At 33.8% G+C, this 19,713-nt stretch overlaps 2 protein-coding genes across 2 annotated transcripts in view; one reads left to right on the forward strand and one right to left on the reverse strand.

The window, feature by feature from the left end:
* LOC106105350 (protein goliath-like) overlaps positions 1-19,707 on the reverse strand; it is a 20,682-nt gene extending 975 nt beyond the window's left edge. The window contains exons 1-9 of the mRNA XM_013285641.1: positions 19,448-19,707; positions 9,678-9,875; positions 7,827-7,926; positions 4,360-4,492; positions 2,931-3,048; positions 2,162-2,233; positions 1,517-1,599; positions 1,121-1,217; positions 237-332 (exon numbers count right to left, since the gene is read on the reverse strand). Of these exons, the coding sequence (XP_013141095.1) occupies positions 237-332; positions 1,121-1,217; positions 1,517-1,599; positions 2,162-2,233; positions 2,931-3,048; positions 4,360-4,492; positions 7,827-7,926; positions 9,678-9,875; positions 19,448-19,648 (1,098 nt within the window). The 5' untranslated portion in view covers positions 19,649-19,707. The remainder of the gene's footprint in view (positions 1-236; positions 333-1,120; positions 1,218-1,516; positions 1,600-2,161; positions 2,234-2,930; positions 3,049-4,359; positions 4,493-7,826; positions 7,927-9,677; positions 9,876-19,447) is intronic.
* Positions 14,921-17,308, forward strand: LOC106105538. Its single transcript, XM_013285910.1, has 2 exons — positions 14,921-15,115; positions 15,768-17,308. Exons 1-2 carry the CDS (start codon positions 14,986-14,988, stop codon positions 16,298-16,300), a joined length of 663 nt encoding a protein of 220 aa, XP_013141364.1. The 5' UTR covers positions 14,921-14,985; the 3' UTR covers positions 16,301-17,308.
* Positions 19,708-19,713: the final 6 nt, after the last annotated feature.

Consider the following 19,713-nt stretch of genomic DNA (forward strand, 5'->3'; position numbering starts at 1 on the left):
ATCTGCAGCGATCTGATTTAGCAGCTAAGTACAAGTAACTAAGTGTAATCATACTTACATAACCATAAAAGCGAAAGTTTAGATGTTTGTTAGAGTTTGTAGCTTTAGGCTGAACGAATTCAATGAAATTTTGTATACATATAGTCTAGAACACATAGGCTACTCTTTTGTTTTATTTTTAATAACTCGCAGACGGAGTCGCGAGCGAAAGCTAGTAAAAATATATAAATATTTACAAGTGTGAGCGGGTGACGGTTCCTGGCGGGGCTGAGCGCGCGGCTGCGGGCCTCCTCCACCTCCAGCTGCAGGATGCTCTCCTGACTGCCCGTGAACTGGACAAACAATAACAATAACAATTGGGATAAAATATTTATCGGCTTGCGATTTTCATGGGACTAGATGGTACTAATCTTACTAATATTATAAATGCGAAAGTTTAGATGGATGGACGGATGGATATTTGTTAGCGTTTGTAGCCTAAACGGCTGAACGGATCTCCAAGAAATTTGGCACATGTTTAGAGCATAGTCTGGAAGAACACATAGGCTACTTTTTATCCCGGGAATAGTTACGGTTCCCGTGGGATTCATTAATTTGGTTTTTTAATGTTTACTCGATCATTCTGCAACGGTTCAACATATCTTATTGAAATTTGGCACAGATATAAAACAAAGTCTGGAGTACACATGGGATAAGCTTCATCCCCGAGAAATGTCCGGTTCCCGAGGGATACGTAGCTTTTCGTAATTTATATAGTTCGTATGTTTTCTAATACCACGCGTACGAAGTCGCGGGCAACAGCTCGTATTTATTATAAAACACAGTATGGTACAATTTTAAATCATAAAAATATTTTATTTACACTAGATGGCGCTATTATAAATATTAAAAATATTGTACATATCGTTTTTACATATTTACGAGACATACATTTAAGGTTTTAAAATTTACTTAAATTATTTATACTTTAAAGTTTTTACAGAAGTATTATTAACAGTAGACTCTTTAGAGATAATCTAATTTTCCTAAAATTTTGTGAAACTGCATTTTCTATTTAAACTAGATGGCGCTTTTCTTAATATTTAAGTATTCGGAAAAGAAATAAATATGAGCAACGTACCACGAAGCCGTAGTACTTGAGTATGTCCATCTTGCACATGGGGCAGGTGCGGTGCTCCAGCAGCCACGGATCGATGCAGTTCTTGTGGAAGTTGTGTCTGAAAAACACGTTATTTCCTTGTTAAAGTCGAAACATTCATACGAAAACATGAATGAAGAAAAAATATGATGTTTTTGAACTTTATTGCCATGGAATAATAAATTTCGAGAACATTAGCAGAGGAAATATACGGAAAATGATTTATGCTGGGTTTCTGAAGTTTCCAATTATTTTGTCACTAACGAATGATTAAACGTAACTGGGAAACCGGTCATTAAATAACTACGTTTTATTTAACTTAAATTTGCGTCAATTTTGGTGTTTTAATTTTTTTATTTGTGTTTTAATTTAACTCACCCACAAGGAAGAGATCTTAAAGTTTCCGATACTTTGTAAGGCTCTATACAGATGGCGCAGCACTCGCCATCGCCTTGTACTTCCTGCGAAAACACACATATACATTATCTTTACTAATATTATAAAGAGGAAACATTTGTATTTTTGTGTATTGAAATAACTCACAAACTACTGGTCCGATTTTAAAAATTCTTTCACCGTTAGGAAAGTAATTTATCTGTGAGTAACATAGGCTATGTTTTATTATTATTTTTAATGTCACGCGGATGAAGTCGCTAGCAACAGCTAGTCTACTAATATTATAAAGAGGAAACATTTGTATTTTTGTGTATTGAAATAATTAAAAAACTACTTGACCGATTTCAAAAATTCTGCCATCATTAAAAAGCTATGTTATCAGTGAGTAACATAGGCTATGTTTTTTTTTATTTTCTTAATTTCACAGGATTGTAATCTATTCTAATATTATAAAAAGGAAAGATTTGTATTTTTGTATGTATTGTAATAATTTAAACAGTAGTGGACCGATTACAAAAATTCTTTCCCATTAAAATGCTACGTTATCAGTTAGTAACATAAGCTATGTTTTTTTTAACACGGACAAAGTCGCGAGCAACAGCTAGTACGTAAAATAAATTCACTTACTCGATCATCAGACTTAAGACTTTTAGTAGGAATTTTCGAAAGCGCCTTCTTTGCAGCACAACATAAGCGTTTCTGTAAATAAACATTTGTTTTAAAGACAAACATAGTTTCTAAGAACGTTAGGACTAAGGAGAGATTTCTAAAAATGTCTTCAACAATGAACATCATTATTACTATAATCAAATTAAATATTATCAGATATTACGACTAAATAAAGATAATGTACTAGGCCTTTCATAACCCCATATATCTATATTCGCTTATTTACTTCATAATGTATTTTAAATGATTTATATATAAATAATTCCTAAGTATAAATATTCAAAGAAAAATACATACAGAAAAATTGGAAACAACTGCGTTTTAGAAGTCGGTAGAAAAGGAAACGACTCGACTAGAAATTTTAGAATCGATCTCAGATATACAATAACTAGTAAAACCTGTGCCAATAAAATACAAGTACTCGTATATAGAGCGGCGGTGGCTCAGTGGTTTAAGCACTTAACTTGTAATTTACAGGTCTTGGGTTCGTATTCGGCCATGTACCAATGTGATTTCGAATTTTCCTATGTACATAATTTACCCGACGTTCTTACTATGAAGGAAAACATCGTGATGCCTGCACATATCGGTAAAGAAATTCAAAAATATGTGCGAAGTCCACCCGCAGTGCAGTGTGGTTGACTATGGCCTAGTCACCCTTAGGGTAGGCTCCTAACCCCTCGGTGGGGATGTATAGTGAGCTGGTTATATAAAGGTGTGTACATACAGAGAGGCGGTCCTTAGCGTGTATATATCTGAAGCGCTGGATGTAGTAAAAGACGAGCCACGCGAGAGATATCACCATTAACACGATGAATGAGATGGACACGAACAGCACCGACGTCCTGCAACGTAATACATTAATTAAAAATCTACTAGTACTAATGTTTAAGGATATAACATAACATTATTAGAACATGTATCATTACGTTTAATTTTTTAGATTCTTTAGGGGAAGGGGGGGTAGTTGTGCTCTCCTTTCCCCACCCAGCAACCCCAATTATATTTTTAGTAAGCGGGCTCTACCGCTTTAACATCTTCGCACGAATACACCGGCTGGTCCGATGAAATACCACAACCACACAGAAGACAGGCGTGAAGTGGGAGTAATTCTGAGTTTCCTCTGATGAATTCACGTGGTGCCAGAGGCCTGATTGTCGCCCCTTTCCCTTCCCATCTTTCTTGCAAGCAAAGGATAGGAAGGGAGAGTGGATTTGATGGTGAAAAATATACATAGGAAGGGTTTATATCCTATTTATGTGGGTTTCTTCCTCTGTCAATTAAGGATAGGCAACGAATCTGCAATTACGGATGTCTATGTCAGTGGTCGCTACGCCTTTTTGTCGAATTCAAGTGGCCGCCCGCTCGTTTGCCACCTTATAATAAAAAAAGAAAAGTGCGCAGCGTCACGGCAATATACTTAGTTTGGTTTGGATGACACATATGGTCTTACTGCGGGTTTCCATCTAACATTATCAGACAATTTAATTATTTCCGTGCTCTCAATAAACTTATATAGACGTTCTGACAGTCGAAACCCACGCTCAACTAACAGTATGAAAATAGCTGTAGAAATAATTAATTAAAACGGAAAACCTTGATTCATTATCGTGGACGGAATCCAAGTGTCCGCGGTTTATAGGAATGCATGTCTATATTTACTGCATTCGTTTCATATGAGATTGCGGTTACGTCACTATTATATATTACAAATTTCTATTATCTATTATATATAACAAAAATATTGAACTAATCTATATCTATACTAATATTATAAAGAGGAAAGATTTGAATGTATGTATTGAAATAACTCAAAAACTACTGGACCGATTTCAAAAATTATTTCACCATTAGAAAGGTCATTTTTCTGTGAGTAACATAGGCTATGTTTTTTATTATTGTTTTAATTCCACGCGGGCGAAGTCGCGAGCAACATCTAATATTTTATATGCAGAATTTTATATGGATGTTTGTTAGAGTTTGTAGCCAAAACGGCTGCACGGATCTTGATGAAATTTGGCGTAGACGTAGATGATAGTCTGGAATAAACATAGGCTACTTACTTTTGTTTATTTTTTAATTTCACGCGGACGCAATCGCGGGCGAAAGCTAGTAAGATTATAAACTAGTTGTATTCCTTTATTATTGCTACGTACTTATTAACGCCAGTGATACGCGTGATAGTCTGTCTACCCTTGATGATGGCCACTATGACGCGGGTGCCGTTGTCTGCCAGCCGAGTGATCTCCTCGCCTTTCCATTTGTACGTGAACACAGCACTTATGTTACCTGTAACCATAGAAATACAAATAAACATAGAGGGGACATTTAAATTATTTCCCTGACAAAATGGACTAACGGAAAACTTTTAAGAATGCAAGTGACACTTCACAGATTTAATTAGGCTATTTAATCCAAAAAAAATATAGGCATTACGTTACAAAGCGATTTTTTACTCAAAACAACTTACGAATGGGCATTTGGGACTCATTTGGGACTTTCAAACGTTCCATAAAACTGCAGTAATAAATCATAACGTACATCTAGTTTATCATTGTTGCTTTGACAATTAAACATACGGTAGCCAACTCAGGGGAATCCTAGTAGCGGACAACTCATAACTTATGACACCATAATTATTAACATTTTACCGTCAGAACTTGTCTTTGAAAACGACGTATTCACTCGTAATAAATGACACATTTACAAACTCCTAATAGATTTGGAATCATATTTTAGTCTCAAGCCCAATTTTAGTCTTTTACACCCTTTTTAAGAGGAAAGATAGGAAGGAAAAATGGATTTGACGGCAGAGGAGACGCTTAGAAAGGGGAAATATGCTCTTTACTTTCGACTTCTTCTCCATCGATTAAGGGTAGGCAACGCATCTGTAATTGCGGATGTCTAAAGGCGCCATTTCGGCGGATTCAGGTAGCCGCTTGCTCGTTTGGCACCTTATAATATAAAAAAAAATGAAATGGCACAGCCGGGTGCAATACCACAACCGTATAGAAGACTGGCATAAAGTGTAGTAACTCTGCGCTTCGTTTGATAAGTGCGCATGACGGAGCCCTAAGTTTAGTCATTCCCCTTGCCACCCTTAGCACACAAAGAAAGGATGGAAAGGGGAAGATTGAGACACAGATAAGAGAAATATAAAGTTATGCTACGCATTTGCAAATGAAGATTTCTATAGGTAGCTATCGCGAAATTTGGCGAATTCCGATGGCCGCTTGCTAGTTTGTCATACATAAAAAAAGTTTGGTTCAAACGGTACAAATTTTCATTGAATAAGTGACGTGTGTAATTACAATAGTTGCGTCATATAAGATGATAATGACAAGCTCGATATCATCACGTCTGCGAAGACCATTATATGGCTAAATGATAAGTCACATTCGTTTGAACTTGATTCGATTTGAACACAACAATGCCATACAAAGCCCTTTTGTTTAAAAAAATATGGCTGTTCCTCGACATATAGAACAGATTTAGCAATTTTGGCCTATAGAAATACGACAAATATGAATCCAATTATTTGAAAATCTTTAATAGACAATTTCATTTTTTCACATATATTATAATCAGTTAGTGTATTTTTGGAAAAACACTGGCAGTAAACCTTTTACTGTAATGTTTTATTAAAAAACAAGTACATATTCGACAAACGAATTTAAATTTGGAATGCGATGAAATGTGTACATGAATGTTTACGGTAGCAATCGGAATGATTTTTAGTGAAGATATGAGATGATCTTCCTTGTAATAATTACTCAATAAATTTACCTTATTTTTGCGGAAATTAAAGAAATTGTTTGTCATTTGTCATATTTCCGCAGAGGATAATAACATATTTTCCTTTAACTTTTTCTTTCCGCAAACTAAAAATATACACGATCGTTTTATGTTTTAATTGAAAAGGGGCAAAGGGAATTGATATTAATGAGAAGGGTATATCGATAGGGGGTGCCCTAGTCGAATATGTTGTTTCAAGTATTGTTATGAGCTTATGACGTATGAATGACGTCACATATCCATAAAGAGAAATATTTAGCATCGAATGACTCGTGTAAGTAAAACGGGATTTAATTATGAAAAAACATATTTTTTTTCATATATAGTGAACAGAAAGCAAGCTAAATTTTATAAAAAAGACTGCAGCACACAGAATTATGAAGTGGCCACCCTTAGTGATAAATTAACTCTTTGTTGCGGTAGCAAAACGCGGAATGGATTAACAAAGAGAAGTATTAACATATGTTTACGAGTAGATACTACGAAAGTAAAGTACAAGATAAATGCAAGTGACCGTTGGCGGACTGGATGACCTCGCTACCTTACCATTGGCTTTCATTGCTACGTATGAACGACAAACAAAATATTCTTATCTCATTTATTTTGCAGAGAATAAGCGAGACAGCAATATTTATTTTTACGAATGTTTCCGCAGTGGAAACCTAACACAAAGGTAAATAAGCAGGCATGGACAATGCTATTTTAATATGCGTAGAAAAAAATGACGCAAATACAAAATTCAATACGATAAGAAGCATTGTATAATAAAACTAGATATGTTTGTACTTAAAGTTTTTAACTACATAATATTGGAAAATAATGACTTTTATGTTTTCAATAGTAACGATATTATTATAATAGTATAGTTAAAGTGGACTTAATAATATAGGAAATTCGAAGAGTTATAATTTTTAGTAGTTAGTTATTGATAAATGTTTATGGTAAAGTATATAACCACGTTAACATCCATAATATGAAACTGTTTAACTATTGACTAAACTATTGCACGATAGTTGTGCGATTGTCGAATGTTTTACAGTCAACAACAGTTTAGTTGCACAACTAAAATAGAGTAATCAAAGCAAGATTAAACAATTGTACGATAGTTCAGTTAGTCAGTCGGTTTGCACTCTTGGCATTAATTCTCGATATACAAAATAGTTGATGTATTTATTCGTATTGTAAAACGTGATAATTTAACAAACTTTATCAAATAAAAGAAACAATCTATCAATCTGTGCTTAAAACTGTAAGAGGTTATCAAATGTGTGTCGCAACACATTTTATCTTACAGATAAATTCTTTGTTACGGATGAAGATAAAATTAGGCACGTCTAGAGTCAAACAAACAATACAACATATGTCCAGTAAATAATTTTCATTGATTAGCAACTTGAAACATGAAATTATCTACGTGAAGGCCACGATACAATAAGAAATAAATCATAATTTAAACAGCACAATAATGATACAAAAGGCGGATCTGAATTTGAAAATACAGAATTGATGTCATAATTATTATTTGAATAATAGGTAATTAACTAGTTGTTATATCAAAAATCTACAAGCTCAGATATTACTGATCTATATGAATGGATAGGCATTGTTGGTAATGACGAACACGCCCAAACATAACAATTAATTCTATCTCTATTAGTTCAAATACAATTAGCCAGCAACCGCGACAGTCAGCACCAAGATGGCGAAATTCAAATAGTCACAAAGTACCACGTTTTATAGCTTATCCATTTATTAGTGTCAATTTCACTCCCATAACACTCGGGAAAGAATTACATTTTACCAAAGTTTTACGAAATATTCAACTTACGTCCATTATCTGTGGATAATTTCATCTTCTCTAGGTCGGGGGCGTCGCGGTCGTTGTAGATGAGGACCGCAGAGGCGTTGGCGCGCCACGCATTGTTCACCTAAAATAACAATACACATTAATGTACAAGAATATATCGCCATCTCAGTTTATTCAGAGAGAATAAAAGAGAACAAAATATATTTGGCAATCAGTGTCGTGTGAATCTTTAAGCATTTTGATATTCTCCATTCAAAGTTATTCAACAAGGATTCTTAATTCCGAAGAAGTTCGATTAACTGTTTTTATTCTATTCTTTTCGGCCAGCATTACTCATAGTTCTATCGCAATTTTTATCATAAAGAATGAAAGAGATGACAATATTTTGTATAAATGTTTCGGCAGTGAACGATACGAGATCGGATCCGAAATATGTCTATGCGTGATCAATGCCAGTATCAGCGGATCAATCTTCGATATCGGACGTTGGGATTATTAAGTCTAATAGCGACAGGATAAATACTAGATTGTCTAGACGATGGGAGACTTGAACGCTTATCATATTTTATTTATCTGTGTCATGTACTTACAAATAAATTGTAACTCACATCAATCATAAGTGTGATTACCAAAAATGGGACAAATATTTGTTTTCGTTTTGGAAAATTCATAAAGTTTTATAAAATGTAGACTTAACGTGTTTTAGTATTTCTAACATTTTTTAAACTTATTGCCGTCCCTATTATTGTCCTTGAAATAAAAAAGAGATAGTTATTTCTGTTGCTATGTTTTTTGTGAGTGACATCTGGCAGTAATAGTCAGCTTAACTAGGTATTTACTTTAGGTTATTACACTATATCAGATAATCCCAGTACCTTAATATAGGGTGAGATATGAAGTCACGTGAACACTGATTACACTATTTTATGACAATGTAACGATATATAGATATACTTAATAAATAGTGCGTAATAATCTTACTAATATTATAAATGCGAAAGTTTAGATGAATGGATGTTTGTTAGAGTTTGTAGCGTAAACTGCTGAATGCTGAGATCCGCTCAATAAAATTTAACACAGATGGTGCTTAGGCTACTTGCTTTTGTTTTCTTTTTCAATTCCATTCGAGCAGAGTGGCGAGCGAAAGGTAATGTCTAAATATTAGTGAACTTCCAAGGTTACTATCATAGCAAAAATATCACAATGAGAAAAAAAAACTCCAAAGTATACAATAGACAAAAAAAGGTCCAGAACACATTGGAACCCTAATCCGATATAAATATTTATACAGTTGCCTTCGATCGACAATTCCAAGGCACGATTTGAAAAAACTAGAAGCTCTTGTTTAAAATGCGTTACATTACGAGATAGCTTTCAAAATCGTAACATAAGGACATTGGTACTGTGAAATATATTAAAGGCAGTTCAAAGAAACGATTCAAGATACAAATCTTGAAGCAGGACATTTATTTTCAATTCATAATCTATACATAAAATAAAATTGGAGTGCCTATTTGTAATATCAAAAGAAAAATTTCAGATTTTGAGAAGATGGTGTATTGGCGTTGCTGATAACGAAAATCGCATTTAAAAGTCTCTCTGTGTGTCTGTCCGCAAGCCGCGATTGTTCCGGGCAATCTCCTAAACGGCTGAGCCGATTTCGACCGGGCTTTCACTGAAGAGTAGCCGACAAAGACGGGCTTTTAGGCTTTTTTAATTCCGCGCTGTCAAAATGACGAAACGGGTGATCCAAATTTGCTCTAACGAAGTTTGCGGGCAGCAGCTCGTTGAAATATGTTTATATCGTAATTGCTCTAATTCTCATTTAATAAACCTATGCTATTAATATACATAACTTTGAATATAACATACCTTGATCTCGAAGTTACAATTCCCTCGTTTAATAACTGCAATCCAAGGTTCAGACGGCAGTGGTTCACCGGGAGCAGCGGCCGAGAGGAGTGGCCACTTGCACCCGGTGTGGTCCTTTTCTCCTTCTGGTCCCGCGGCCCGCACGTGAACGGCGACCCCTCTCGACGAGCCCACGAAACCCTCGCCGTATTTACCAGTCTGTTGACAAAATGCATCTGTTTTAAATAAAAATTGTAGTTTAAATTCTGATGTTGATAGTTTTGCATTTTGTGAAATATACAACTTTATTACATGTTTTAACTTTTTTAACACTTTTAGTTTTGACAAACTACTATACAATCTTTAGTTTATACTAATATTATGAAAATTTTGTTTGTTGGATTGTAATGAATTTACTCAAAAACTACTAAGCCGAATTTAAACAATATTTTACCGATAGCAAGGTTATTTATCTGTGAGTAACATAGGCTATGTTTTTCATTTCTTTATTGTTATTTTTAAATTTCACGCGGACGGAGTCGCGGGAAAAATCTAGTTGTTAATATAGGACTTCAATCTTATTTGATTTTATGTTCATAATGCGTTTAACACAATTTAGATACTTAATACAGTAATGCTCAGGTTATTCCGGCATTTCTCCCATTTTATTTAGTTAAATGTCAATGTAAGACCAGTTAAAAAAAATGAACTTTTTGAGAGTTTTACATCGGTTCGTATCAAGATTCATTAGTCGCAGTATATATAGTAGACATACAGATATACATAAGGTTCGGTGGACCCGATACGCGGTGGCCAGTCCAAACAGTTTCTATGACGTCACTCGCTTATGTTTATTCATCGGGAGTCGCCATCTGTCCCTTCGCAACATTTATAAATAAACGTATGCACGAATATAAATTAAATGTATGTCTGTTATTATATAAATATGACTTGGACATGTAATTTCATACTAATACTTGTAAATTTTAGGCTATGTGTAGTTTTAGTATTTAATCTTAAATCTTTTTTTGTGTCCGAGATCAAAATATAAACTTGGAAGAATGAAAACCTATAAGAAATGTATACTACTTAAATTTTATGGTTTTAATGAAGTCCTCTGTCGATTAAAGGCAGGCAGCACTGCAATTGCTATAGATAATGGGCAGCAATCGCTTCGCAATTTCAGCGAATGTTCGCTTGCTCGTTTGTAAAAAAATCGCTTTTTCATCTTCTATAGGCTATACTTTGCCGATATACTAATTTATGTAAATATAGAAGTTACAATTTATATCTAAAACACGGAGCAGACATAAATCAAGCAAATATCCTTGCAAAAGATGACAGGCTCTTTGAAGTTAGTGTAAGTATCTACGCTTGCGCCGCGAGGGACATTAGAGAAACGCATCGCTGATTCTATGGAGATTTATGTTACCGTGAAAACTTATAATGGATATGTTTGAAGTGCACTATACAATATTGCTATATTCCGACCAAGACATATGTTTTATAGGTTAAGTAGAAACCTATTAAGTACAGCAACGCAAAGTTTTAAAATTCATTAATGTTACTAGTAAGGATCTCGTAAGTAAGTCACCCGATAAATGATCAAACATGTATAATCAAGCTATTAAAGCATCAAAAAGTTATCACGTATCATTTGTAATTTGCCAAAAATGTATGACAAAAACTTTGATCGTTTACGAGATTCTGTAGCGTTGTCAATAAGGCAAATTGCAAATACAAACGTTCTATGTTCATTTGTAACTTCACAACTATAGATAAAGGTACATTCCTGTGTTAGTTCGTCATGTTGGTTACTCTACATCGTACAAGAGTATAACCGTTTCAAAAGACTTCATGAACTTTTGCCACAGCCCTACGTAAAGGTTCTCCTACTTGCTTCAGGTTGGCAACCCTGCATCAATCGTATAGAGTAAACAAACCGGCCAGTGGCTCAGCTCGGCGTGATCGCAATTACAATGAGCGGCTCACCTTGGCTTCCGCTTCCTTATTCGGCATCGATGTTGTTCTCGCAAGGAAAAGGTACGTAGCGCCATCTGGCTGACTTATGATTAAACAATTTAAAGCGTATAAACAAATTCAAGAATGCAGGTGAAAAATCGAAAAATATAATCTTCCCTGTCACCTTCTGGTAACTTCAAGGTTAAACCTATGTTAACATCAATGGGTGTGGTGTTTATTGGCTTTATATTTTTCTTCGTAATGTATACCTACATGCAGCCAGCATTATTAAGCACTTTAAAAACAAATTAAATAAAAAAGTTAAAATGTTGTTTCAATTTTTTATAAGTTCTTACAAAACAAAAAAGTCAAAGAAAAACATGGAAAACGAATTGTTTTTTTATAAAGAAAATACGGCACGAAACATAACACATTGATGTAAGCCGGATAAACACTGTTATCCGGCTTACATCAATGTTGCCACGTAGCATATTTTATGATATCGTAAAATAATAATTATAAATATGCGAATGGGTTAAGTGTTATTTTGTCTTGCATGTATTTATTTTAGCATTTACCTATAGATAATAACTTTTTCCTCGAATATTATAAAAACTATTTAAGTTAATGGGGAAAACAGGATAAGTAGGTTGTCCACAAAATTCGGAAAATTGAGAAAATGTACATTTCAATAATATTTTTTGAGATAAATGTATACACGGCAAATGTATTACCTTTTATTCTTTAATAAAATAATTTTACATATAAATTAATACAACATGCTTATCGCTATTGTTTTAATTGTCTGCCATAACAATAACAAACTTCGCTTCCACAAACCGAAGCACGCAGTTAAATTTACAATTGATCACGAGTTTATAGCTCTTATTGCTATAGACATAAATACTAAAATTAAATGCAATCTCCACCATGCTGTGAATACTGATGCCAACAAAGTTTATGTTTAATAATCAATTATACAATCGATTTTCAATTCTATCACCAAAGCATACAGCTGAAAATCCTTTGTTATTGGCACGGAGTTTGCCTACGTTACTTGCTGTACCCTACGGGCATATAGGGCTGTCAACTTTTAACGATGACCATTATCACAAAAAAAAAAATAAGATCTCTTGGTCCATACCGAACAACTAAAAAAGCAACATACAAAAGCTCACTCCATCCAATCTACTATAGACAGATACTAAACCCACAAGTCTTAAAATAGTCAGAAAATTTGGTTTAAACACGAAAAGGTGTCAACCCTAGTCGTAAGTGAGTCATTATGGGACGAGCCTGTCCATTTTAAGATGACATATGAATCATCTGTTTACGTAACAAATTAAGTACATAATAATTGTCTGTTGCTAACCAAAATAAATCAAAACAATATAAAAAATCCAACCCTTTTCTAGTATTTCTTAACATACGCATTCCACTAATTAAAAAAAAACAATAACTTGAATATTATTAATAATATAAAGAATCCTTTTCCTATGTTTCTGTAAGATTAAATTACATTTTTACATATAAGTATTTTTAATAATAAAGTTTGTCCTATTGAGGTTATCATACTCAGAATAGCTTGCATCCGGTTTAACGTTACAATATTATAAATTCTCGGAAACACTAAAATACAATATTAATTACATATAACTATAGAATACAGAATTATAGCACGAAATATACAATTTATAAATTCTACAATTATCCCTTATAGATTGACATGTTGTTTAAAAAAAAACAAGTAAAATACTTATTTCTAGCCTAAATATTAAGAAACACACTACTAATGTGGACATTTTCGACACATTTATAAATACCCGTAGAAACATACGAGATACTACAAAGAGCATTGACATTGACTTAGTAGTACGAAATAAATTTAGCTAAAAAAAAAACATCTTTCGTGAATTATTTAAAACGACTTACATTTTTGCGTGATATTAGATGGAAAATATTTATAAACATCGAGTGCATTGACTCGATTAAATTGATTCAATTCGCTGGCTAATTGCCATTCAGTTTGCTGAAAATTCAATGATTCCGGAGAGAAAAGACATAGGCAATATAAATGGCTTCGTGCAGAAATAATTTTTCTAGTTGATAAGCTTATTTTTAGTATACCTTTTGTAATGTTTGTGCTATAAGTGTTGTATTTTTGTATGTATTGAAATAACTCAAGTACTACGGGGATATTTACAATTTTTTTTCTAAACCGGTTAGTAACCTAATTAATGATAAGTGGATGATAGGTTGACAGGTCGGAAAAGGAATATCTATGACTAACTGTTGCTCGCGACTTCCCCGTGGGTAATTAAAAAAGTAATAAAAAACATAGCCTATGTTACTCACTGATAACGTAGCTTTTAAATACATACAAAATACAAATCTTTCCTCTTTATAATATTAGTATTAATGCGGCTAAATACGGATTTGTAATTTTCGTCTTATTTAAAAAAAGATATAAACATGGTAATTTTCTAATATAAATATGATACCATGTGATATCGGTTTAAATTATAATCGTTTCCTTAATATAACCCTTTTAAAGGTCAAATAATACGCTTCAAATAATTTAAGGGGTAACAAGACCCGTTTAAATATAATTTGATCAAAGGCCGAGAACATCCTGTGTTAATTCAGTTTAGTATAAATAATTAAGGTTGAGTACCAAATCCTAAATGTCACATTTCGATCCATACAACGAAAATAACTAACAAATTTTATAGTCTCTAAGCAGTAGTAAGTTTTTTCATGAGATGGGTAATTTGTAAATATAAAATACCTTTAGAATCATATTTTTTTATTAAAAGTAAGATTTTTTAGACTACGCTTAAATGTAAAGTACTAGGTAACGAAAATACTCGAATAGGATTCGAATCTTGACTACGTGATTGGTAATCCGTACTTTAAATCACTAGTCTATCGGCGTTTCTGTTTGAGTATTGTTTCAATATTCACATGACTTAAGTCTATATTTCAACATATTGAGTATACAGTATAGTGGTTGTCAAATTAATCATACGAAAACATTAATTAAGTAACTTGTTATTTAATTTAAAAAAGAATTAAAAAGAGAAAACGAAAAAGTATTGTCAATAAAACTTGTAAAACGATCATTTCTGTACATCACTAGCTGTCAACTTCTTTATGTTATCTGTGGATTAATAATGATGTTGCAGTATCGATAAAATCGAGTAAAGTTATCGATATGTGCCTACCCAGCGCGAGTGCCTTGGTTGGCGACTAGCGACACGATGATTCAACATGGCGGCTTACCCCTCCTCCTCCTCGCCCCTCGCTCGATAGTAGCCTAGCGGCCTCCAGCGGGACAGACGTCTTTGTATCGTAACGTGGCAGAAAAATGGACTGTACTCTCATAGAAGCAGTATCTCGAAGAGAACCAATATGGAATCCAGCCAGTTGTCTACATAGAAACACGAATGTTTTGAAGTGTCTCTGGCAAGAGGTCGCTAATGAAGTGAACAAGGATGGTGCGTATTTAGAGTCGTAAGTTTTATTGAGTATCTGTGGTGACCTTGAGATAGGGCTGCCACGTTTTACAGTTCGCAAGGTGCAAGTTCGGGCGATGTATTTGAAGAATATCTTCAGAGTAGACTGGGTAGTGTTGCAAAAGACTTTATCGTTTTTTTACGCTGTCGGTGTTTGGGCCTACGTTACGTTACTAATGAAGATTGACAGCCCTAGCTGGCATTCAGTTAATATACATGTTATAAGTATTGCAATAAATAACATGCAGTCTTTGTAAGTTTATTGCATTGTAAAATACAAGACAGTAAAGTAAAAAGTAGTATTACGCAAAGGCTGTTTGACGTTTGTCCACATTAGTAGGTCAAACTTTAAAATGTAAACAAAACGTTATCCATACAAAAACATACATATGAAAGTGCCGTTACCAAATTTTACTTATATTCGACTAGCTGTTGCACGCGACTTTGCCCGCGTGAAATTAGCAAAATAATACAAAATATAGCCTATTACTTACAGATAAATTACCTTTCTAATAGTGAGAGAATTTTTAAAATTGGCCTAGTAAGTTTTGCGAGAATAAAATACATACCTAAATGCAAACCTTTCCTCTTTATAATATTAGTATAGATATTTAAGGTATATTTTTTGTTACAGTGACATCAGTGAAATCGAGATGGAAAAATCTAAGATCGTACTTTGTCAAGGAATGTCAGAAAATGGACAGTAGAACTGCAGAAGGAGAGGAACAGATTAGTTCATGGCAGTACTTCGATGATATGCAGTTCCTTCGACCAACTTTAACATGTTACAAAACTGTCAAGCAAGAAGAATACGACGGCGATGAAATATTCATCACCAACTTGGATAGTATCGCTAACCCTGAACCTCTTTCCCCTGAACAATCTTCCTCTGAAACATCTCACACCACGCCAACGACAAGGAAAAGAAAGTTGCAAGCATTAGCAACAACTAGTGACACATTGATAGAACTGGAAAGGAAGAAATTAAAAATACTCGAAAGTGATATAGCCAGAGGTTCTAATGATGATTTATTGTTCTTCGAAAGTCTTCTACCATATATGAAGGAAATACCAATAGATCGGAAATTAAGACTTAGATCTAAAATACAAGATTTGATATGCGGAGAGTTGGAGGTTGTGCAGGTGATGCTGAACGATGATGACTAATTTATCTCAGAGGTTCCTAAACTTTTTTTAAATATTTAAATGGTTTCGGTGATTGCCTGATACATTTTTATTTCAACTAGTGAATCGATAAATGTGCTTACCGCCTTATCTTCGAAGAGATCTAACAATACCACTTAGAGATTTACGGATTTAACAATTGGTGTACCATGGAGTCGGTTGGTCTTCAACCTTAAAAGTTGCAATTAAATTGACGACAAGGAACAATAACCAATAGCAGGCAATTTTAAATGTGCACCAAAAAAACGGTTTTTGGTACAGCGCTTACTGATTATTATGCTGTCGTTTGCGCTATTAATTCCTACCTTGGTGATTTGCAAGGCGCTGTTTGTCTCGTTGTGAGGAATAAGGTAATGTTGCAGTTAGTGCAACATCGCGAAGGTACCTGACTACATATGACTATATACTGGCTGAAAATGGTGGCAAAAACAAAAGACAAGCTGTAATCAGTTTAAAGAAGGTTATGGAACATGAAGATCGGTGATGGAACAATGCAATTTTATATTTATTTGCGGGTATATAAGTAGGTTTATTTACCGTATTAAATACGCTTATGTTTTGGATAACATGTGATAGTTACATGTAAAATGTGTCATATATTTTTTAAGGTTCTTTGATTTTTGTCACAAGGTTGTTTTAATAAGTTCCTAAATAGTACCGGAAACAGAAAAATCTATTTATAGGTTAACCAAGAATATAAAAATCCTGGCCTGAGGGCGCCACAATCGTTATTTTACATCACTTTTTTTTCAAAGGCAATATTTAATTACAATATGGCGAGTGTTTATACCTGGTCGAGTTATACAGCACAAATAACGCAATCTCGGACGCACATTTCATTAGCGTGAGTTTCCACTGCATTAACAGTTGAACATAAATATACTGTTATCTTTGTTTATCTTACAGAGAACGAAAGTGATGGATTTTTCTGTATTTACCAGCAGTGGAAATTGGTTAAAGTACATATCATAAATGTACCTTTAATAATAAACATACATAACAAAAAAAATATCAGTTTTATTTCAATACCTATTTTAATATTAGTTAAAGTGTTTAACGAAATAATATAAAAATATGGGCCATTAAACATTGTTCACTTGCACAGCTGTAAATGTTTTTGTACGGCTTATCAAATAACAAACAGACCAAAGTCTGTAACCATTCCATGTCATATAAAACATACTTTTGTTACGTACCATATGCCATTCCAAATAAACGTTTAAGGGCCTGTCCCACCGCTGGCTGATAGAGGCTCAGATAGTTTAAAAATAACGTCACTGTTAGATAAGGGAACAAAATCCGATATACACATTTTACACGTTGGATTGTTATCAGACAATTTAAAATTTGGTGGGACGTGTCTTAAAACTTGTAAAGTGAAAAATATTAAATTCGATACAAACGGCCTTTGCGCTAATTCATGCTTTCATCAGAAATGTTTTAAATATGTGGAACTTAGGATACTTTAAAATATTTGGGTTTTAGTGTAAAACTAGTTCAAACTATTTCAAAGTTGAATTCCTAAGTGTTAGTATTAATGTAAATGATTAGTCAAGAAATACGGAGTCTCACTAGTGCGAAAATTAGGTCTTTTCTTTACTTTCTTGTCTCTTAAGTAATCTATAAACACAGCCGAGTGTAAGTAAATACGATAAGTTAGTACTCGCACGTCTAATTGTGATAACACGGATCTTATGCAATGCGGTAATGTGGAACATTTAGGAATAATGAGTGTATTAAATTTCACATCACATATAGACTAGGTTCCAATGATGTCATACTTTATATTTCCTTCACCGGGTAATTTCGTAACCTAGAACTTTTAAATTTATAATTAAATAAAGAAGATCCGAGCAAGGATATTAAGCATATCAGTATAATCAAATTAAACACCCTTTTCCACTGAGTCACGCGGTTTTATTACTAGAGATGGGGCATGGGATAAAAATCTCGCGTACGGATGATCGCTAGTAGAAAAAGGGTTTAACATTGTTTTCACTCTTCAAAGTGCAAGCGCTTTTCGTTCACTGAATAGCATTAGATTTTGTATACTTGATAACCTATTTATTGAAATACTAGCTGTTCCCGTGCGACTTCATCCGCCCTAACTTATGAAAAAATTATTTTATTGTTCACATGTGACAAATTATCACTTGCAAATGTCAAAATTACATGACATTATGAGAAACCATGACAATGTTGCTTCCTTAATGTTGGCAGCTTGTAGTTTATGGTCCCTTTCCCACATGAAGGTTTTCTTCCAATTTATTTATCCCCAAGTTTAAGAGCTTAAAAATAGATAACGTGTCGAAGTTTAGGGCTTTTTATTAAAGAAAGTGTTATTCAAAAACATGCTGTAGATCCTGACATCCTATGCCACAAAGTAGTGTGTGTTTACGCTTAATATTAGTATAGATAATAATCTAATCTATCTATCGATTGCCTTGTCTTGTACATTCCTTGTTAATTATATAATGTACATAGGGGATGACCGTGTTTATATGATTAGCGAAGACTGCAAACCGGTTCATTAATATCTGACTCGTTATATAAACACTGTAATGCAATAAAAGTACTTCGTAAGCAACTTATCGGATTATAATGTTGCAAAATATATATAAAAAAAGACTATCTATGTATTAAGACATTTATCATTAAAATGAAATTTACATAAACAATCTTTTTAATCTGTTATTTATAAATATGCTATAAAGATATACAATTTTATTTGGCTGAATTCCATACAGATAGTATTGTAATATCGACATAAATAGATATTTTTGAAGTCATGTAGAACATACTAGACTTGCTTGTCAATACATTATAGATACAAACTCCTAAAGCAAATGGTCTATTCTTTATTAATATCGTTAACACCACTTGTCTTAAGTGAAAGTTAAAAAAGATTGCTTTTTTAAATCTTGATTTTAATATTTTTTATTTCATTCAGAAGACAAGTTACGAAGCTGCTAAAAAAAGCCGGCGGCCGTACACCACTTTCCATGATCTTGAAGTAGTCCGTTTATGTCAACCTTTATAATCGTTAAGTGAGAGATTACTATAATACCAATAATAACAATTGACCTACTGGACTATCACGATGACGTAATAACAATAAAATCAACTCACCTCAGAGGTTTCCGTGTACAGCACACCATGCTCGTTCGGATACGTGATGTTAATGTAGGCCGCAGTGAATGTATCACTGAATCTATCATCAGCCGTCGCTAATCTCGACCCCGCGAACTCTCCCGCAGGGGCATGACATCCCACCATAACCGCAACCCAGCCTAGGGTTGCCAACTGCGACCACATTTCTTCCCGACGCATTTTAAAACACAAAGCACATTCGAACACACGTCTCGATGTTACCACAGATATTCAATTTGTGATTA

This window comes from Papilio polytes, unplaced genomic scaffold, assembly GCF_000836215.1.
Source record: "Papilio polytes unplaced genomic scaffold, Ppol_1.0 DF822845.1, whole genome shotgun sequence".
Taxonomy (NCBI): Eukaryota; Metazoa; Arthropoda; class Insecta; order Lepidoptera; family Papilionidae; genus Papilio; species Papilio polytes.

Excerpts from the sequence above, each read along its gene's own strand:
- LOC106105538 (XM_013285910.1), top strand. The coding sequence starts at position 14,986 with ATGGACTGTACTCTCATAGAAGCAGTATCTCGAAGAGAACCAATATGG. Across the intron at positions 15,116-15,767 it reads TAATGAAGTGAACAAGGATG|TGACATCAGTGAAATCGAGA; the intron begins GTGCGTATTTAG and ends TTTTTGTTACAG.